Genomic DNA, 21184 nt, shown 5'->3' with positions numbered 1-21184 from the left:
AAAAAAATTGTGAAATTCGTATAGTGTAATTTATAGGTGGTCTCTAATTTACTTTCATAGACTTTCATCTACAGCTACCCTATTTATAAACGAGATTCCTAATAATACTATAATAATACAAAATATAATAATAATATACAAGTGAACAGTACAATGATACCTTATCCTTGGGTGTGCTGGCTTCACCAGACTCCAGGGCAAACATTTTCATTTTCTCTTTAAAAGACAGGTGTTCCGGGACAGGCGCAGGTGCGGCCCGAGCTTGGGCTTCGGCAAGACGACGAGCGCGTGGATCTCTGTGGGGAAAAGGATTTTTATAGTTTCAAGCTGTATCCCGCTTATAACACGGTAGGCAGATGTAACTTAGTTAAGACTAAGTAAGTAAGAATAAGTAAGTTATTTATTTAGTTTAAGCACTGACGCGACTAGACAGCACAAAGTATACAGTGTTTTTGTCATCACCACTTTAAATGAAACCACAATTTTAACTACTCTATAAAAGCCAAATACAATTAAAACAAAAATAATTAATAAAAAATAATCGTAAAATAAAACGCCATTTGTCAAAAACGACGCACACGCCTCATTCCGAAATCGAGTTGTAAGTATTAGCAGCAAAGTTCAAAGTTGTTTAACCTTTAGTACCATTTTTGTAGTAGTAAGTGTTTACGTTATTGGTTTGGATAAATCGTCGTGAAATGAAAAAGCAAAAGGCAAAAGCTACATAGTTTACTCTATTTTAAAGTGTATCTAACCTGTAGACCTCCTGCGCGCCGATGACGCCGGGCGTGTGCGCGAGCGCGGGCGCGCCGGTAGGGGTCACGCCCGGGGATATGCCACCGGATAACATGTTTTCTGCTTCTTCGATGAAACGCTATAAACAAACAAACAAAAATAATTTGTTATTTATACGAAATTTATAAATTTAGAGTAATATTGCTTTACATTGGATATTATAACAATGTAAAAGGAATAACAAGTGACGTAACTAATATAAAAAAATATGCATAAATACTTAATGATTATAAGGCGATAAAATTTAAGTAAGTATTTTTAATTTTTTTTGTCTTCACAATTATTTTCCTTGTTAAAGATAGTAAGCGGAGAGAACTTAATGATGGAACTATGAAAAGAAGGCCTTTCATCTATCACATTTGGGCAGCGGAATCAAATGTCGAGTATATTTTTTATCAAAACGAGAAAATAAAATAAATTTCTTTAGCATGCCGTTCTTCGTGTATACAGTTACTTGCTGTATAAATGTTCAACAATGGTGTCAAAATCTTTATGTATTAAGTAGACTACGGTTTATCCTTATAAAATTTATTTGTTTTCTAAATGTAATTGTTATTTAGTTATTTTCATCTTTTAACAAATTAAATTCTGGCGTCACGATTAAACTCAGTGTTGTTGCAAGACATTGAGTTCTTTCACTTAATATACAATCTGTAACATTTGGGCGGTGCGTGAGGAACTAAGTGTCCTAACTCTAGGTTGTTGCCCTATGCTGACCGTGATACCTACAATCGTCATCGTCATCGTCGGCACTGTACTTACATCAGGGTCCTCCCTCGCGGGCTGTATGTCCAGCGGCGGCGGGGAGGAGGCGGGCGGCGCGGGGGCGGGGGCCGGAGCGGGGGATGGGGAGGGGCACGCCGCGGGAGGAGGCTGCGCTCGTTCGTGAAATGAAACGCGTTTATCTCGAGTTCCAATTGGTGATCTGTTTAGGATACAATTATATTATTATCTATACTAATATAAGACTAATAATTTACTAAGAAATGCTACAGGCTATATTACATATCATCAATCGCTTCGATATATCACAGTTACTTACAAGTACCCAGAATATGCCATGTGTCATTGCGATTTTCTTTTGGACATGCGGGCGTAATAGCAGGTTTAAATTTGTTGTTTTTAAATGATTGTAGGGACACAAAATTGAGTCATAGTCGATAAAAATCGAGTACACTTAACTCGTTTATCGCCACTAAATTGATTACAAAAAAAACTACAAGGGTTTTCGATTTATACGTTTTTGGATTCCGATTACAAAAATTGATGTTGGTTTAAATGAATATATTAGACAAGTATACTACTCACTGCGGGGGTACACTGTCGTTGGGCGGGTGGGGCACGTGGGGCGCGGGGGGCGCGTCCAGGCGACGGCCCGCCATAACCGCGAAGGACGAGCCGCGCTCCGGCGGGGGAGGGGGGTTGATAGCCATGCTGGCTACGGAGATGTTGGCCATACTGGAGCTTAATTCCGACATGCGTGTTTCTTCTGTTACCTGTGGATAAAAAATGTCATATAGGCTTAGTTATTAGTTTTGTAATATTTATAACTTTTATTTACATGTTTTTAGAAAACTAGTTCACTCTAATAATATTTACAACAAATAAATTTATATATATTTGTGCTCCATATTCTCATTGAAGAAACATTAAAATAAATAGCTATTCTGAAGGTTTTGGCTGCAAAGATACTTATTCTCATGAATCTTCTTTTCTCTATTTAATATTTGTAAAATATTTTCAACAAACAATAAAACAGAAATAAATAAAAACTTTAACCAAAAATACACCATGGTCAACAGGTCATGGATGCTTCAAGGTCAGGCTTTGTATAATCAAAACTGTGCAGCAATCTACAGTTTCTAATAATTACTGTACAGTGTCTATTAATTTAAACATACAGCGGCCATAACTTGGCCATACTGTACATAAAGAAACTATCCTACATACCGTATGCGACGAATGCGTGGCATATCCATTAGTAAGATCCGCGCGTTGGTTAGTCTTAAGTATAGATTTAGGTGGTGGTGGTTGTCGTTCGCGCTCAGGTTCTCTTTCAAGGTCGGGCTCCGGTGACGGACTCTCCTCTTCGTTACCACCGTCTGGACCTCCACCATCATCCTTAATTAAAAAAATATATATCATTCGCGAGATAACAACATAATATAATCAATACACTAACTTGATATAAAAGATGATCAGATTTAGATTTTTTTGTTGTATACAAAATATTATGTTTTGTTACAAATAGTTATGTTACATAGTAATAATGAAACGATATCCGTAACAAATGTGAATGCAAACATTCAAGCTATTAAAAATTTTAATAATGACTACGTAAAAGATCGGCGATAAGATAGAAATTTTTCTTTCGTACTTTTGGTTTTAGCATTCAATTCTTTAGCCCTAGATATAATTAGTTACTTACTATATGTATTTTAAGAATATAATTTAAAAAGAACATTAAAAAAGTTAATACTTAATTTAATCCTCCGACAGCGGTCATTGTAGTTTGTTTGTAGATCAATATATAAATACAAATCACAGGTTTTGATTGCATATCGACGGTCGTGGGTTTCCTTTTTAATCGAAGAAATAAATTATTTTTATTTTCTCGCTATGGTGGTTAGAAAAAACACGGCGTTGAGTTCTTCACCTAACGGGCAATATCTCCAATAGTACTAGTAGTAGTTTATTCATTTATCTTTCTTTTCTAAGTGTGGAATATTACTTTAAAAGCGTTAAAAATGTTTCCAAAAGTGTTGCACTAGGTTTCCGCCTACAACCAGCTCTATGCGTAATGCTAAAATTCTAGAAAAAACAACAACAACAACAATATAATATACCTGGTGTTGTGTTGCACGACGCTCGAAATCACGTTCCAGCTGTAACGCCCGCAGCTGCTGGTTCTGTACAGGAGTACGCATACTACCTAACGCGACCAGCTGTGCTATGGCCGCGTCTCTGTTGGAAAACATTTAACGTTGCTAATTTAGGCCTTTGCCCAACAATGGGACAGTACAGGCTAGGGAAAAAATAATAATTATTATATTTATGGTTAAAAAGATTTATGTAGTTTGTAGATTAATATATGATTGATAATTAATTGAGATTAAATAAATATTAATATAATGACCATGACCACACCCACATGGGATGAGACATATTTGTCTTATATTATTTGCAATAAAGACTGAGAAGAATAATAAATAAATTATTCTTCAACGTATGCAGAGATGACACATAAACAAATATTAATATTTTAATACAATTACAAAACAAGTCATTATAACAGAAATAAGTACAAATATTTATGCTCTAAATTCGATATACAATATAAACTATGGCTGTCGTGTCGTAGTTAGACAGATATAAAGTGCTGCATCAACTTTCGCCACTCCAAACAAAGAAAATGTCTTAACACCAAGGTCCCTCTGCCTATTCCTAGCAAAATAGGCGTGAACCTGTAAAAAAATTTTTCAAAAACCTACCTCCGTGCTCTATTAGCGGCACGTTTCGCCTCCGCCTGACGTTCTCGTTCCTCCCTCTGCCACGGATTGTGGGGGGGCTGGGCACGCGAGGCCCCCACGGCGCCTGCCACCGGGTACACCGACACCGCTGGCGGCTCTGACGCACTTGCCACGTATCGCTCTAAATATAAACGAGACATTTTTTATATATATGGTATATCCATATTTTGATGGAAATTTAAAAAAGTAAAAAAATAATTTCAATAAAAAAAAACGAAATCCAACAAAAAATATATTATAATTAAACTTATAGTTTAAAAATTGTATATTGTTTAAAAATTATAATCTTTCCCAATAAAGCCTTTATATAATATTATTTCCGTCAATTCTCTATATATGTATTCTAATGGATGATGACAAGATGATTTTAACTAATTTCATTTATCCGGCAAAGCGCGGCGAATTCTTGAAGCATTGCGTGTTGACTTCCGCCGCGTCATCAATTCAGGGGAAAGTGGGAAACAGAAATGTCTTATAGGGAATGGAGTGTCTTAACACTACGCTGCCAGATCCCGTTGTTATGTAAGGGATACAGCGTGAAGCTACAAAAAATATATATTGACAATATTTATTACCATCTTCTGGCTGTACTGTTGAGGGCTGTTGTTGAGACTGCTGTGATTGTTGATATAAATCATCTTGTTCAGTTTCAGATCTTCTGTTAGACTGGAAATAAAATTTACGAAAATAATTAAAACAATAAAATTAAGATATTTTTTACAATTTTAAAGTGTTATTCCAGACAGTTATTCCAAATATTAACAATTACTTGCAGATATAAAAAATACTGAACTACATGATTTCGTCTTACCTGTGGTATTGGTTTAGGTGCAACAGGCGGTTGTGTGCGCTGCGGCGAAGGAGGTCCTGGCGGGTACCAGTCGTACCTTTGAACATACATTTCAAATTCAATTTATTGTTACTACCATTGAAAAATCTATATCAGAAATATAAATTATTCTTCGATATTTTTTTGGTATGGTGTATTGGAAACTAGTGTTAAAATTAATTTAAATAACAAATAATACCTTTGAGACTGAGCGTGATTTTGATACACTTGATTGGGCTGCGTTGGTGTTGCCGCGTATTGCGTATGCATATTGACATGCATGCCCGCGTGCACGTGCATGCCTTGGCTTTGCGGACTTGCATGTATATGCATACCCTGGTTCTGCGGGCTCGCATGCATATGCATGGTCTGGTTTGCGTGGACGTGCATAGGTTGGTTTGGATAGGTATTTGTCTTTTGTATTTGTTGATGTTGTTGTTGATACTGTTGTTGTAAATGTTGTTGATGATTTTGTAGATTTTGTTGATGTTGTTGGTGCTGTTGATGTTGTTGGTATTGCTGTTGTAAGTATTGTTGTTGTTGTTGGTGTTGACGTCTAGTTACTTCTTCAGACATCTCTGCTAACTTAGCTGCCCTTACATTCGCTGCGTTTGTTTGATTAATCTGAAAATGTTATTGTCACCTATATTAATTATTATAGCAGCACTAATTGCTTAAGAAGTATATAATTGAATACTAGCAAACTAGAGCAGGCGTAGCGCAGCTGCACAGAGTTCGACCGTAAACTCAAAGGTTCAGTAATGATTTTTTTTTTTTTCGCTTTGGTAACAACATAAAGTGAGGCTTAGAGATTCGCCATTCAACATCCAATTTCTATTATTAGTCGGATATTGGAGAACGGAGTGTTGTAACACTAGGTACCAGAGAGTAGATAGAGATCTACTAAAAAAAATAGAATAGTTTAAATGCTAAAAAATGCAAAAAAATATAGAATAGTTTAAATATGAATTACTAATGAAACAAACGTGGCTTCGACGGCTTAAGCTCAATCTTATATTATAGCTAATGCTAGAAATGTTTATATAAATTGTAGCCTCTGTGTTATTCTGATATAAAAGGTATATTACTGTATAGTTTCATCTAAATTCATATTATAGGTTTGAAAGTAGAACATATTTTCCATCCTCACTCGCTTTTTCATTTATAATATTAGTAGGAAGAATAAAATGTACCTGATTTGGCAAAGTGCTAGAACCGTCCGGAGGCTTATCAGGAGTAGTGGCTGGGAAGTGTGCAGATTGAGGTCGACCGCTTCCGCTTGAACTACGAAGCGATGACCATCTATATAAAGAACAGTAAAGATGCAGTTTTGCTTGTTTTCATTTTTCTTAATGAAACCTTATAGGAGATTCATTATCTAAAATTTTACACATGCGATATTAAATTTGAGTGTAACGTTTACAACAATCCAATTTCATAAGCTTTAACCTAAAGTATAAGTAAGCTTTATGTAAAAAAAAGTTATGACTACACTCCTATTTTACTATGAAAACACGATTGGACCAGGTAGATGACGCCGCCATAGATATATAAAGTACATTACACACACACAAAAAGATCAGCAAAACTACAAGAAATCATGTACGTCATGTTTCTTATGATACTTTTTTTAAGGGCAAGATATAACACAACAAGTCCGTCGGACTCGCTAGTATTAATATATGTATACGTATAACTAACCTGTCTTGTAAAGGATGTTGAGCGTGCACAGACGATAAGTTCTGGTAGAACGAATCGTTCTGCGCAGATAAGTTGTGGCTACTACGGGATTTGTTAGCTGATACATCGTTCCACGCTGGCGATCCTCCTTTTGCATAGCCACTGTTATCAATAAATGTATTATTATTTTCCTTTCTTTATTTCAAGCTATATAGCGAACATACATGTATAGGCCAATTTTTGAGACGCCAGAGTGGTGAAACTTTACACTGTGCCTTGTCTTGTAAGTCCAGATGAAGTAAAAAACGGAAGTCGCCACATTGTACGGCTAAGTCCTAACAAATAGCTAAGTTATGGCTTTTGTTAGGAAATAGAGAGAATCACAATCATATATTTAGCATGAAATACTAATTACTTGATATTAAGAATCTATTTAGAAATCATTTTACTACAATAAATTCTTTTTAATATATACAAATTATAACCACATCATACTAGATAAGCAAAATGATGAAAATCGAATAATATCTTTAAAATATATCATCATCATCAGCCTGTCCTCGTCCACTGCTAAACATAGGCCTCTCTAATGGCACGCCACTGAGCTCGATCTTCAGCTCTTCGCATCCAGCCGTTGCCCGCCACTTTGCGAATATCGTCACCCCATATCACATACAATATATCACCCATAAAATATATCACATTCAGTAAATCAATTCAAGCATAATACATAATTTTTAAATAATTATTAATATTATCTCTGTATTAAATATGAATGTGGCGTAGTTTGAGATATTATGGGAGAGGAGAGTCAGGTTTCTTACCTCGGCATTATATAGGAGTGCGGCGATATCTTCCCCGAGTGTTGCGTTTGGGATATGGGCACATTGGCAAGGGGAGCGTGGGGCATGTGCGGCGTGTGCACGGGCGAGGCCAACGCGTGGTTTAGCGCCGGAGTGCTTTTACTCGGCTTTACTGGTTCCGCTGCTAGGCGGGAAGGAAGATCGCGTTCCGAAGCGCGTCGCGCTGCCCCAACACCCTCTGTACCACCGCCTGCCCCTGTTATTTTAATGTAATTATAATTTAGTTGGAATAGATCAATCAAATTATATATAATTTCTACTGTCTTAACTAAATATTGGTGAGATGATTTGCTATAATATAATTCAATGTAATATGCACGAAATAAACAAAATAATAAAATAAAAATTACATACAGCTGGAATGTTGACAAAGTCTGATATTTTGATTGTTTAGATCATGCTTCATCCCGTTTATAGCAGTGTAGGCAGAGTTTACCTAGTGTTAAGACACTGTAGGGTGACCCACAAACACAGCGTTTACAGTCAGACGTTATGCCATGTACAACGATGGCTTAATATCATTAACTAAAAATATGTATGATGTCAACATCCCCACAATAGTGAATATCTTACATATACATTACAGTGTTGAAACTAAAAAAGAAATTACAGCGATAATATAACATGCAACATTTTCAAAGAAAAAACGTATCAGAATAATTTTTGGAATAATTACGAGTGTATAAAATTGAACGAATAAAAACTGATAAAATTTCAAAAAATAAAGGCCGCCGTGACAGAAACTAACATCTGCAATACATGCACCTATAATACAAAATAATAAATAACGTAAATCGTAAGCCGTGCGTGTGTCACACACCTATTTCATGCTCGGTGCGAGAGTCGGCTTACACGTGGGGGGATCCCGGCGCCATCGGGACACGTCCGCCGACGACACGTGCTTGCGTGAAAACTTGCTATGAAACACTCGACTCTCGTCCATATCTTCTAAACTACCAGTCTTTATTTTTAAAGTTTCTAAGCATTCTGGGCGTTTAACGCTCGTCAGGTTAGATTTCAATTTTATGTCATCAAGTGTAATCGTTTTCGGCTTCTTATCTAAAATTTCGTTGAATATAAGACTACCCGCTGTGGATAGAATGGTTTCGGTATGATCCTCGGATGGAAGATTTGGTAGTTCGAATTCATTTCCTTGGGCCAAAGTATCCTCGCTTCCACGAGAACCGAATTTGGACCAATCTTCGAGTTGTATAAGAATGCTTTTTACTTCATCTTCAGACATTTTGTCGGTCTTTCCATCGTCTGTATCAGTTTTTTCACATTCGTACTGAATATCCGCCAAACTAGTACTCGCTGGCAAATGTTCTTTGATAATAAAGGGTTCTTGATTAACGCCTGTGCTGAGGTTAGGACTGGATCTACAGTTACGTTTGTAACTCTTTGCACAGTACATAAGATTAATTTGATTAAAATGTTTGGTTAAGGCTTTTACTTTCCCAAAAGCGGGTCGATATTCATCTGGTGATTTCCAAGATTTTTTTGCAACGTTATCTAAAATAACATTAACTTCTGTATCGACAGGTGGTACCTTCCTTGACACGTCTATGAAATCCTCATCAAAAGATTCTGAAGTTGATAAGGATGGACCATCTGTATCGTCCGATTTGCTGGAGAGGGATTTTGACATACTATACAAAGTTTTTTGTAATTGACTCTGTATACTTTGTATGTCATGAGATGCGCGTTTGAAGTTAAGACTTAAATCGACCTTTTTTGTGACTTCCACAATGCGAGGTTTAGTATCAGTCTCTAAGGGCGAGTTGGGAGTTTGGCACGTGGCGTCGGCTGTTTTTGGTTTCTTCTCATCCGTTGTCAAATCTAATGAAAGCGAAGGTAGTATACGTCGTATTTTAGGGGTCACAACTTTATTATGAAAACAATCATTTTCGAATATCACAGGTTCAAAATTAGGTTCATCTATGTAGGGTATTTGTTGAGTTTCAGGTTGGGGAGTACGGCAACATTCACAAGCACTAACGCACTCGTCGACGCCTGTACATCTACGTCTATAATCTTCATCCTTGGAACGTGCATTGAATAAATCTAGAGTTAATTTAGTATCTATCGGCTTCATCTCCGGTGGCAAGCAAATAGCTTCGCCACTTTCACTTGACTGGTCATAGTTGGGCGGAGGGTCGGGCACCGGGGGCGGTATGGGCGACACTTGCGACACTTCCGGCACATAAGTGTCTTCGCACAAACTGTCACAAGACTGATGTGCATCTACATCTTCACATGTGAATGTAAAAATCGGTATTGGTTGTGGAATATATTCGGATTTAAGTTCTAAAGGACATCCCGGTGTGTCTGGTGACTGATCATCTTGCAATTGATTATTTTCGCGATCTAAAGTAATCACGAGCTTCGGTATAGAGCCGTGATATTGCATTTGAAATTCTTCAGTTTCATCCGTACTAGATTCGGACGTTTCGTCTCTTAAAAGACGATTTCGATTAGAATACCTGCCGTTTCCTGTAATGAGAGGAACTTTAAAACCACACGAGAGATAAAACGTAAAAATGATAAGAAGCCAAAAAAATCATGAAATCATAGTCATCATAGACCAGATTTGCGAATCTCACACAAGAATATAACAAACATTGAATAAAATTAACGCTGAAAATAAAATATAAAGTCGCAAATAAAAACAAAAATATATCTTTTTAAATAATTTGCCTGCGGTAACGAGTTCAGTGAGCGGGGACGCCGGCTTCAATAATGCTGGATGTGGATTTATGAAAGTACCAGAGTTACGACGAGCGCGATCCTCGTATTGGACTTCTTCATCTATGGAAATGTTGGTAGACACTAAATATGATACTTATAGAACATTAAAAATTATACTTCCACAATTCCTAAAACACAGTACATTTAGTTTGTTCTTCTGCTCAATTTATGCGATGCAAGTATAAGCGCAACTAGCAGCATGATTGTGTATAATAATTTTATATTTAAAATGTTTATAATTTACAAATGCAGTTTCCTCAACGCGAACCCTAATAACAATATCATAGTTTAGTATTAAATAAGACTAGTTATAAAATATTACTAACTTTGTTGGTTATACGTCGGTTGATGTAAGAGGGTCGCCAGTCCGTGCAGTACAGCGCCTTGCTTCGCCACTTCCAGCGTCACTGTAGGACCCGTACGGACTAAATACTCAGCGGCCTGGACGAAAATACAATATTTATTTTAACGATTTATTTAAGATTATAATTTTATTAGTGAAACTAAACTATCATCATTAACTTCACGCTGTATGCGCCATATGGGAACCATGTGGGGCTAGGCAGAGGAAACCGAGTGTCAAGACACGCCGTTTCTCAGTTTCCGTCAAATTTTCAAAACATTTCATGTTAAATGGCGGAATTCAATGCTGCGCTTTTAAAGTATGTATTTGCTGTTGATTTGTCTATATTTTATATATACATAAAAAGGGGACAAGAATAACATCCGAAATAGTAAAGTATACAATAACATAATATTAGTAATTTACTTTTTCCTGAGTAATCCCAACGAGAGAATGTCCGTCGACGGAGAGCAGCTGGTCGCCGGCGGCCAGGCGTCCGTCCGCCGCCGCCGCGCCTCCCGGTACCACCGACTTTATGTAAATGCCTAGTTTGCTTTGGCCTGCACCCTGTTATTATATATAGAACAATAACCATTTAATTATTTGTGTGAAGTAGAAAGCAATGGATCAAATCACTACAATTTCAATTTTTTTATTTCTCGCTCATTTTAAAGCCATACAACTATTTACGAATATACTACTACAAAAAGTAACGCCCTACATTAATATATGTACTGTTGTAAATGCACGGCAATCGCTTCCGAGCTGTTCACACAGACTGTTGACAATGATGTGTTTAATGTGCGTCGTGCGGTGTACTGAATTTTTTTTAACCTGTTCGTACATTTCAATTATACTGCACACTTTGACACAACATGTTCACAAGACCGCTGATGTGGCACTTTTTATCAAGTCGCAATACTTTTGGCAATTAGAGACACTCGACGATGACTCGATATACATTAAGTGTACCGTATACGTACGTACCGTATACATAAGTACGTACCGTAATGTGTTCGTATCAGTAGAGTCAAGCCATTTTTTTAATTAAAATACCACTTTTTTTAAAATAGCGTATTAATTACCTTAGCAGCAACAATACTGAGCCCCATTCCATTCGAATTCTTATGCAGTTGTACTATATGCACTCTCGGGTGCATATCATGGGGCGCATGAGCTGGGGCAAAACTATGCATATATACAGTCCATTCACCCTTGGCATGGGGTTGATGGGCTAATCGACATAGTCCACCACGTTGTAAGGGGGCCACAAATTCTGCTAGTCCGGGGGGCACACCACGGACTACTTCTGGACTAAATCCATCGCCTGGTATTAGAAGTGCTGCACCGAGCCATACGCTTTCTTCTAGAGTTATCTGGACAAATATAATATATATATATTTTTTTTTTAATTTCATTTTAATATATATATATATGAAATTTTCTTATATTATGCTTAACTTCTCACTGTATTCTGTACACAGCAGAGTAGACAGAGGGAACCTAGGTTTTAAGACACTCTGATCTTAACGCATAACTCTTAACGTCGTGTTTTAAGTGGCGTAATTCAACACCGCCGTACCCACACGTTAGTAACAAAGAGTGGCGTTGAATTCCGTCACACAAAACACAAAATCACATAAATTTGCTTGGAACTGAGTGTTTTAACACAACATCACTCTGCTACTATACTGCTAAATGCAAAATAAAGCTTGAAGCTAAAAAAAACTTAAACCAAAGCTATTTAAGCCATACCTCTCTTCCATCGGCTCTATATAATTCATCGGCATGAGCACGTGCGTGAGCAGCGGCCGCGTCCACTAAGTCAGGAGGTAGTATTGGGTTCAATAAAGCGCGCACTTGTACTGAATTGAGCTTGAAACAAGCACCTAAGGCACCGCATACTTCCACCGGTGAACGATATGTGCCAGATATTAGGCGTGCTGTAATAGAAAATTTACCGTTTTTAATAACAGTAGTAATGCATGTTCCCGTATATTTTTTATATATCATTTATATTTACGGAGGGGAACAAAGTGCCTTAACACTAGGTTCCCTCTGCTTTGCTGTATGTGGGATACGGTGTGACGCTGATTTATTAAAAATAATTTAATTTATATTTACAATAAAGTCAACTAACTTTTATTTCAAATAGGCTTTTCAGCTAAACATACTTTTGTGTATATAGAGAAAAATAATTACAGTGAATAAATTTATATTGAATATAATTAACATCATTAGCTAAATATTTTAATATTAATGTAAATTAAAAAAAAAATCCTCAAATTTTTATTCTTATTGAATTCACATATCCATTTTAATTTTAAAATAGCAAACAGAAATATATGTATGAAGAACATTATTATTATGAAAACTGACCAGCCTGATGAGTCCTTGCCAAATGACAATCAGCAGCCAGCTCTAAGCCCTGGCGCTCCGCCCACGCTGCCAACAACGCCAGCCGGGCTGACAGCGCGGAGCCCCAGCGAGCCGTTACACAACCCGGTTCCGTTACTAGCTGGAATGGACATCACGTATCTTGTTAGACCGCCAGATGGACAGGATACACAGGACAAGTGATACTATGAACTCCACCCAACGTACCTTATTGAAGCAACAGGCGTTGATGTAGTGGAAGAGATGCGAGAACAGTTGTATAGTGAGCGCGGCGTTGACCCGGCAGCGCCGCAGCAGCACCATGGCGGCCGCCAACGCCTGCAGCGTGGGGGCAGTCGCGTCCGTGGCGTCACCCGCGCCCGCGCCCGTGTTCAGCTCGACCAGCGCTCGCGACAGCTCCTCTTGGAAGCACGTCACTAGGTTGCTGTCAAATTTAATAAAATTGTTAAAAACATACTGAAATAATATTAAATAATTATAAATTTGGGCCAAAGAGGAGAGATGAAGATTATCTCATTTTATAAGTGATAAAAAAACCATACCTGAATGCGTTTTGGACGGTTTTCGGAAGCAACTCCTGAGCTTGCGTTGAAAATGATGAGATGTGTCTATCAAATTTTAAAAAATGCAACAGCTCACTCGCGTTAGCCATCCAAAACGCTTGTGCGGCGGAATCGGTTCGTCTTTCCTGAAATTTAATTATTTAAGAATAAATAAAGACTAATATTTGGAAGCTATATGTTCCAAAATTTACACTTAAAAAAATACTTTAAATTTTACATCAAAATTTGAAAAGTAAACATATTTATCAGGTTTTCTCGTTTAACAAGTAAAACTAACAAATATCATTATAATAGGAAAGGGATAAAATTGTAACGTATAATCTGTTAAGTTCTCCCGCATATATAGATATATATTTTTTCAATAAGAAAATATTTTAAAGAAAATAAAAAGTGAGTTGAATAATATTTATTCATTTAGATATTGACATTTTCATAGAAATTCATTTAGACAAAATTATATAAAAAAAAAATTATCACTATATCACTTAATACATAAAGAGTAAATTTAAATTTCCCAATAACCTGTACAGTGGCGTGTATGAGTGTGGCGACGTGGTGTAGGAAGGCGGTAAGCTTGTGAGCACGCTCAGTCGGCGTCAGCTCCGGCCGGTAGTGTGTGGATGCGCGGTACCTACGAAATTATGTATTTTTCACGTTATTTCCTACGTAACTTAAAAAAAATTCTTAAGACTTATGTCTTACGCCTTATGGTACTGTCGCGTATCGGCACAGCCTCTGTTTAATTTCCTCGCCAAGGTTAAACGCAAAGCGCAGCCACCCAATATGCAATATCTTAAAATTTGCGGGAAACGAAGTGTTTTAACACAAGGTCCCCCTTGGTATCCTACTATATGCAGGATACAGTTTTAAAATAATGAATAATAATCTAAATTGATGTAACTGAACTAAATGTAAATATATTTATGAGAAAATCTAAATTCTGGATTCGGAAACCAAGATAAAGGTTGGATGTAATCGAGACGCCATGATGTGGTAAACGAAGGAAAATTATGCTTAAATATAGGTAATTTTTAAAAATTATTATTTGTTCTCTCTTATAAAGTTCACAAGTATTCGTTGAAATCAAATTACAAATCGGATAATTTCGAGCTTTCATGACTACTTAATGTTGGCCGAATGGCCGAATAATAAGCAATATTGGGTCAAATACCAAATGTTAAAATGAATATTTCCTCCAATACACCGAATATGTTGAGAATTAGCTAACGACCGATGTATTCATGGCATTTCTTAGTTTTATTTATAAGCATTTTAACATTTTCTCGCATCTACTGCTTTGAGCAGTAAAATACAGCGATTCGATACAGAGTATAAAACGCGCTGTTCTCCAATTTTCTGCGCTTAACACTGCGCTACGTCTTACCAAATCAAAGAAATGAAAATAATTAAAATATGAAAATTTCTGCTAATGAAGATCCGTCCTACAAATATCACGTGCACAGTCAAGTACAATTGTCTCTAAATTTTCAATTAAATATAAAAAAAAAATGGTTTCTTTTTTAATAAAAAAAAAACCTTCACGCTGTATTCCGCACACAGCAGGGTGGGCAGAAGAAACGGGTGTTAAGACACTTCGTTTCTTACTTTCCGCCGAATTCTAGAGCCATTGCGTGTTGAATGGCGGAACCCACTTTGCCTCAAAACAAGAGAGAAAAAATAAAAATATACATTTAAATTAATATTTCATTTTTTCGAGTAGGGAACCAAATCCACAAACGGTCGTGTTTACAGTCAAACTTTGTGCTGATTGGCGTTGTGGCCTTAATAAAATAATTAAATAATAAGAATTCTAAGTAAATTAGAAACAGATCTACAGTAAATACTAACCTCGCACATAAATACAGTGTATAAACAGGTGCCAGTTTAAAGGCGGGGGCGTGTGGGTCCAACCGTGTGATAACGCCCGCTAAGAACTGCGCCTGACCTGCTTCAGGAAACTCCAACACTGCTGGTAGGATGGCTTCTTGGCCACGAGAGCTCATTGCACTCCTGATACATTTATAGATCAATTTGTAACATTAAATATGTCCAGGTCTTATTATGAGGATTGTGTATGGATTTGATCTGAATATACAGATAATAGGTGTATATTTTCGTAAATAGAAGTGGTGATATGTTACAGATAACTTAAAGTATGTGCTAACTCAGTATAGTGTCAGATGTGAAAATCCTATGTTATCTATATGTTTCCTTCAAGTAAATCTGAATAAGTCTATTTCAAATCTTAAATTCCCTTATTATAACATTTTAAATTATTTGTCTTCATAAATCAATAGCAAAGTAATTTCGTCTTATTCTACTAAAATAAAATTAACAGTCGTGTGAAACTAGCTTCGACAAAAGTTAGCGCAACTACGAGGAGTTAAAAACGACATTCAAGATTTACAAAACAAAAGAAATAAATAAATATATATATATATATATATATATATATATATATATATATATATATATACAAAATAAAAGCATACCTGTTGTCCTGTCCCGACCCTCCACTTTTAGCGCTACAAATGCTTTTAGTCTCGACGTTGCCATCCAAATCGAAGGTGGTTTCGTAGTTGTCCTTGTACTGAGAGGGCGCGCGGGCGGCGGGCGCGCCCTGCTCGAGCTCGTCGCTCAGATGCTGCGACATCATGAGCGACTCGTTGTCTAGCTTAAGCGTGTTGTTATTGTAGGGCGGGTCGTAGTGGTCGTGCGACGCGGGGCTGCCGGGCCGCGGGTAGTCCGGGTCGGCGACGTTCGCGTTGGGGTCTAGCGGGTCGGGCTGGTGCGACGCCAGCGAGGTGGGCGACATGGCACCGCTGTTCTCGCCGGACGGCGATCTAACAATTGCAATACACAAGCGCATGTCGGTGAGCCAGTGACACACATGCAACGAAAGAAAACAAAACGACGATCATACATGAATAACATAATCGAACACAACATTTAACAGTGGATAGAAAAGCGGATCGATACAGTGATGTAAAGTTAAAATTGAAAAGAAGTAAAAAAAAAAAAAAACAACGCTAGAGTGGCCTGTGATTTTCTAGACTATTCTAGGCTTTCATTCTAAGTAAAAGTAAGAAAAGGCTACATTATGTAAAAGATAGCTATATATTTCTAAAGAAGGCATATTGAGGATTTACATTTGTAAAATAGATATTTTATCACCTGTCGTATATAGAGCCGGAGCCGAAATGTTGCGACTGTGAGAGATTCCGATTCATAAGGTTCTCTTGAGCAGGATCCACGAAGCGAAAAGTGGACACTCGACCAAATTTTAATAAGCAGCCGTGCTAGGAAATAAAAATATAATTACATACCCGTAAAATAAACTTATAAGTTATAAATAAAATATTTTTCTTATAAACACCATCTTGGCGCATACTAGATGTAATGGTTAGTAGTCAGAGTCATTCTTTAAATTATATAACTTTATAACTTAAATATTTTTTATGATGTCATGGTGCTGATGAGTATTACCTACATTCATTTAGAAATAAGAAAATTTTTAAAAATACTTTTCTAGCTTGCCATATAAAATCTATAAATTTTAATACTATAAATAATGTACGACTCCCTTGCATTACAAACATCCTAACAACAAACGAAATCAATTTTCAAATAATCACTGGGTTCTCTCTGATTTACCAATAGGTATATAGACATATCCTCACATTTGTACAAATGATAAGAATGAGCCATAACTAAGATGTCTTATTATCTAACATATTAATGTACGTATAGATACGTAATATATTGATAATATTCTTGGAGAAAATAGTCTAGAGGTAGTTGGTAAATTGGATAGCCAAGGGAATAGGTAGGCTATGAAAAGACGACAAAAAGGAATGCGGTGCCTGTGTAAATGTTTACAAGCCACAGGGGCCTTGTGTTCTGCGCATGTCGCGTTAATATTTTATTAGACAGCTACAACTTTGGCACGGTAAACCGCACATAACTTATTAAACAAAATTCAATAATTGTTCTTAGTTGTAATTAAAAAACTTTATAATAATGTTAATTCCAATATCAATATTTAAATGTGTACATGTTTTCTATTAAAAGCTCTATATTTCTACAGTATATAAGATAAACATTGGCAGGATCACATAATGATATAAAAATCGAGTAGGTAAGTTTGTGTTCTATCAATATTAATTTAATTTTAACTGATATTTGTTTCTGCTATTACATCTATTTTGAAAAGGACGTAAATTAATAGGCTATTCAGTGTCACTGAATTAAGTTAAAAATATAAATATAGTAAAAGGTACTATAAAAAAGGAGATGGTTAGACTAAAACGAAATTAAAACAGGGAAAACTAAATTTAAAAAATGGAGGGAGGGGAAAAAATATGGATAGGATTAATTGGAAACAAAGATTGTTTCCATCTGTATCAAATATATTTTCATTTCTAGAAATCTGATTAAAAGTAAACAGACTAAGTCTACTTACTACTTTTAAACAAGTTATTGCAAAAATAGAAGAACATCTTAACTCTTATAAAAAATCTTTGTTTATTATTTAGATAGTGAAAATTTAGAAATATATTAAATATATTTACTATATCACAATAATAACAGAAAGTAACATATATAAAGGAGCTTGTACTTGTAATCTCTGTGAATGCATAGTCCTGCGTCCGTTCACGTAGACGTGTGCGTCGGTGTGTAGCGGCGTCACCGAGTACCCGCCGCCGTCCGCCGCCGCCACCACACAGTGTCGGGGCTGGATGGATGGCCCGTATAACTGCAACGCTGTGCCATTTCCAGAACCGATCTGCGTACAAAAATATCAACTTGTTTTATATAAGTTCTCTATTTTATTTATTTTTATATCGATATTAGAAATCATTTGTAAAAAAAATAATAATTATCTTTTCCCAAAAACTAAAGGTAAATAAGACAAATTATGCTTATATTTATTCTTCCTACAGCTATAGTTGTCTTTGGTAGCGTCACTATAAGATACAATATTAGATTCATGTCACTGAACACAGCTGATCCACAGATTTTTGTTTCGATATTTTTAACTTCATCGTCTACGTCATTGGTGACTAAGTTGTGTTGAAGTGTATTTCAACTTGAAAACATTTAAAGTAAGTAAATAGTTCTGATACGTATAAGTTAACATTCAATAAATTGGAATATGTTATATACCTTAGCTGTATAATATACTTTTAACTTTTAAGTATGTTTTATTAAAGATATACTAAATTTTAACAATGTCGTTGAAGAATATCAAGTACAATTCTCAAACAAACTCTTTTCTTCGCCCACCCAGAATTTGGATATATTCTATTATATATAATATAAAATATATATATATTTTTTTCATTTAAAATAACATGTAACAGAATATGATTTCTGTATAACGAAAATGACGCAAGATTACACCCATATCATGATGGATTTACTGCTGTATGTAATAAAGGGACGCCATCATAATATATTGTTATGAATTTCGAAAAAACCACAATGTATTTTGCCCATGGCTCTTCGGCATTATATATGTCAATATATATTTGATGTTATAAATCCGTGCGATAACAGCAGATACTAAAACAAGCACGCTTATCTCGGTAGGTAATTAAAGTAAACATGTGAGGATTTGCGAAAGGGCGCCCAGGTTCAAATTCAAAATACAAAAACTCTTGTATATTAAACTTGTTGAACTTACAAATTATTATATGTTAGCAAAGTCATGGCCGTTATTAAAGCGTTTCACGAGGGTCAGAGGAGATTTTTTCTAAGAAAATCGTTAAGCTTAAAAATAAGATGGACAACTTTTATTTTCTTGTTATGAGACTGAAATATAATAAGTTATTATTATTTGTTTTATTCTTAATAATAACACTTTAAATATGTTTATAAGTGAATATATTAATTACTATATAAAATAATATATTTAGTTAATTTCATACAATAAAGTAAGCCAATGGGCCTTTCTCTAAAATACACAAACACACGTTGATTATACTCACTTGAAATTTGAAAAGCTTTCCAATGAAATGTGTTTTATATGTATATTGAAATTCAAATATGATCTATCATTTTTATTCCTTTCAGTAAAAAATATTTCTCTATTTATGAAAGAGGACGAAAATGTTTTTAATATTTTAAAAGCTTTTCCCACGTGTGATGTTAAACGTGGGGAAAGCTTTTAAAATATATGTGTTTTTTTAATAACATCTCTACAATGAATATAATAATGTGCATTTAACCCTAGAGTTTATATTGATTAAGTTTAGAAAGACCGCTACTTAAGCTTTACTGCATTGCGCTTCGTTATGCTCTTCTGGGATATGAATTGTTTAGACGATTTTGGCTAGACAGACTCTAAAGACAATATTTATTGTTTAACTATTATTTCCATTTTTTAATAATTATCTTAGTCTATAATATAATTGTATTATTCAAAAATGAAATATTAATGATAAATGATTTTCGGACTACTGCAAAAAGTTCGAAATGTCGGGAGTCCAAAAATGTATAAAACTAAATATTCGCGATTAATCCAGTTAAAAAATATTTAAATTGTATGAACCAAGTTATTTATTGCAATGTTATAATTGCACATTACTTAGCGTCATCGAACCAGGACATGTTTTCGACGGCAAAATTGATAAGGTCGTCACGTAGTCGACGTCACTTAGCAGCGTCCTTTTATGTATTTTATTAATATAATGTTGACGCCTACCTCAATAACATCTGTGATGCGTACACGTCGGCCATTTTCTAGAACAGTACCCTCAGGGGTTACTTCTACCAGCATGGGTTCGTTGCCGGGCCGCGCGCTGCCCGTGCCCGCACCAGTCTTTTTCTTCCTTCGTCGGGGTTGGGCATCTGATGGTCGTCGCCGCACGTGGAACATGATGGAGCCTTCACACACAAGAGGATTTGAATATTATTATAAGAGTTATTCAAAGTGTAGAAACAATATAGAATTCTACATGGAACCCAAGAATAATACTAATGTAGGTACATCACTATTCTTACGTATCTTCTCTAGTTACACATACATCATTCCATTCTATTTTCCACCTATTTGCAATTTAGGGAAATATTTAATAACCCCAGGTTAATTTCTTTGAAAGATTCAGTCCTTTGCTTTATTTCATTAAAATTTTGAAAAAATGTTAATATTACTAATTAAATAATTTAAGGCGAATCGTGGCGTATGGGCACAAACATACAACTGTAAACGCGACAGGTTGTGGGTTCGATTCCCACTCGAGGACATGATTTTTTTATACTGTCATTACCTCATTCTGGTAACAAGGTAAAGCGCGGCGTTAAGTAAAGCCATGCCACGCAGTACGTCCAGAATTCTGCGCAAAGTGGGTACTTAAAACTGACTATCTTAACACTAGGTTCCCAGGACTGCCCTGCTATGTGCGGCAAAAAACAAATATCAAAACAAATATCTA

At 35.9% G+C, this 21184-nt stretch overlaps 1 protein-coding gene across 7 annotated transcripts in view; it reads right to left on the bottom strand.

Annotated features, from left to right (window-relative positions):
- cno (adherens junction formation factor afadin) overlaps window positions 1-21184 on the bottom strand; it is a 49970-nt gene that overhangs the window by 2253 nt on the left and 26533 nt on the right. For 5 of the 7 annotated variants that reach the window (XM_085196007.1, XM_085196008.1, XM_085196012.1 and 2 more), the window contains 26 exons: window positions 20455-20636; window positions 18367-18534; window positions 16923-17047; window positions 16241-16591; window positions 15597-15758; window positions 14271-14379; window positions 13728-13873; window positions 13393-13609; window positions 13168-13306; window positions 12544-12731; window positions 11874-12164; window positions 11215-11355; window positions 10772-10886; window positions 7659-7893; window positions 6856-6996; window positions 6348-6456; window positions 5354-5778; window positions 5137-5212; window positions 4901-4991; window positions 4287-4446; window positions 3642-3759; window positions 2746-2916; window positions 2104-2291; window positions 1558-1720; window positions 756-874; window positions 161-296 (listed from right to left, as the gene is read on the bottom strand). In XM_085196007.1, the coding sequence (XP_085052133.1) occupies window positions 161-296; window positions 756-874; window positions 1558-1720; window positions 2104-2291; window positions 2746-2916; window positions 3642-3759; window positions 4287-4446; window positions 4901-4991; window positions 5137-5212; window positions 5354-5778; window positions 6348-6456; window positions 6856-6996; window positions 7659-7893; window positions 10772-10886; window positions 11215-11355; window positions 11874-12164; window positions 12544-12731; window positions 13168-13306; window positions 13393-13609; window positions 13728-13873; window positions 14271-14379; window positions 15597-15758; window positions 16241-16591; window positions 16923-17047; window positions 18367-18534; window positions 20455-20636 (4466 nt within the window). Of the gene's footprint in view, window positions 1-152; window positions 297-755; window positions 875-1557; window positions 1721-2103; window positions 2292-2745; window positions 2917-3641; window positions 3760-4286; window positions 4447-4900; window positions 4992-5136; window positions 5213-5353; window positions 5779-6347; window positions 6457-6855; window positions 6997-7658; window positions 7894-10771; window positions 10887-11214; window positions 11356-11873; window positions 12165-12543; window positions 12732-13167; window positions 13307-13392; window positions 13610-13727; window positions 13874-14270; window positions 14380-15596; window positions 15759-16240; window positions 16592-16922; window positions 17048-18366; window positions 18535-20454; window positions 20637-21184 lie in introns of all 7 variants that reach the window. The other 2 variants (XM_085196009.1, XM_085196010.1) reach the window with 2 other exon arrangements.

Source organism: Heliconius melpomene, chromosome 13, assembly GCF_056956725.1.
Source record: "Heliconius melpomene rosina isolate 202511_hmr_F chromosome 13, ASM5695672v1, whole genome shotgun sequence".
In the NCBI taxonomy this organism is placed as follows: domain Eukaryota; kingdom Metazoa; phylum Arthropoda; class Insecta; order Lepidoptera; family Nymphalidae; genus Heliconius; species Heliconius melpomene.
The sequence above is the reverse complement of the archived record's forward strand: the minus strand, read 5'-3'. Positions and strand labels throughout refer to the sequence as shown.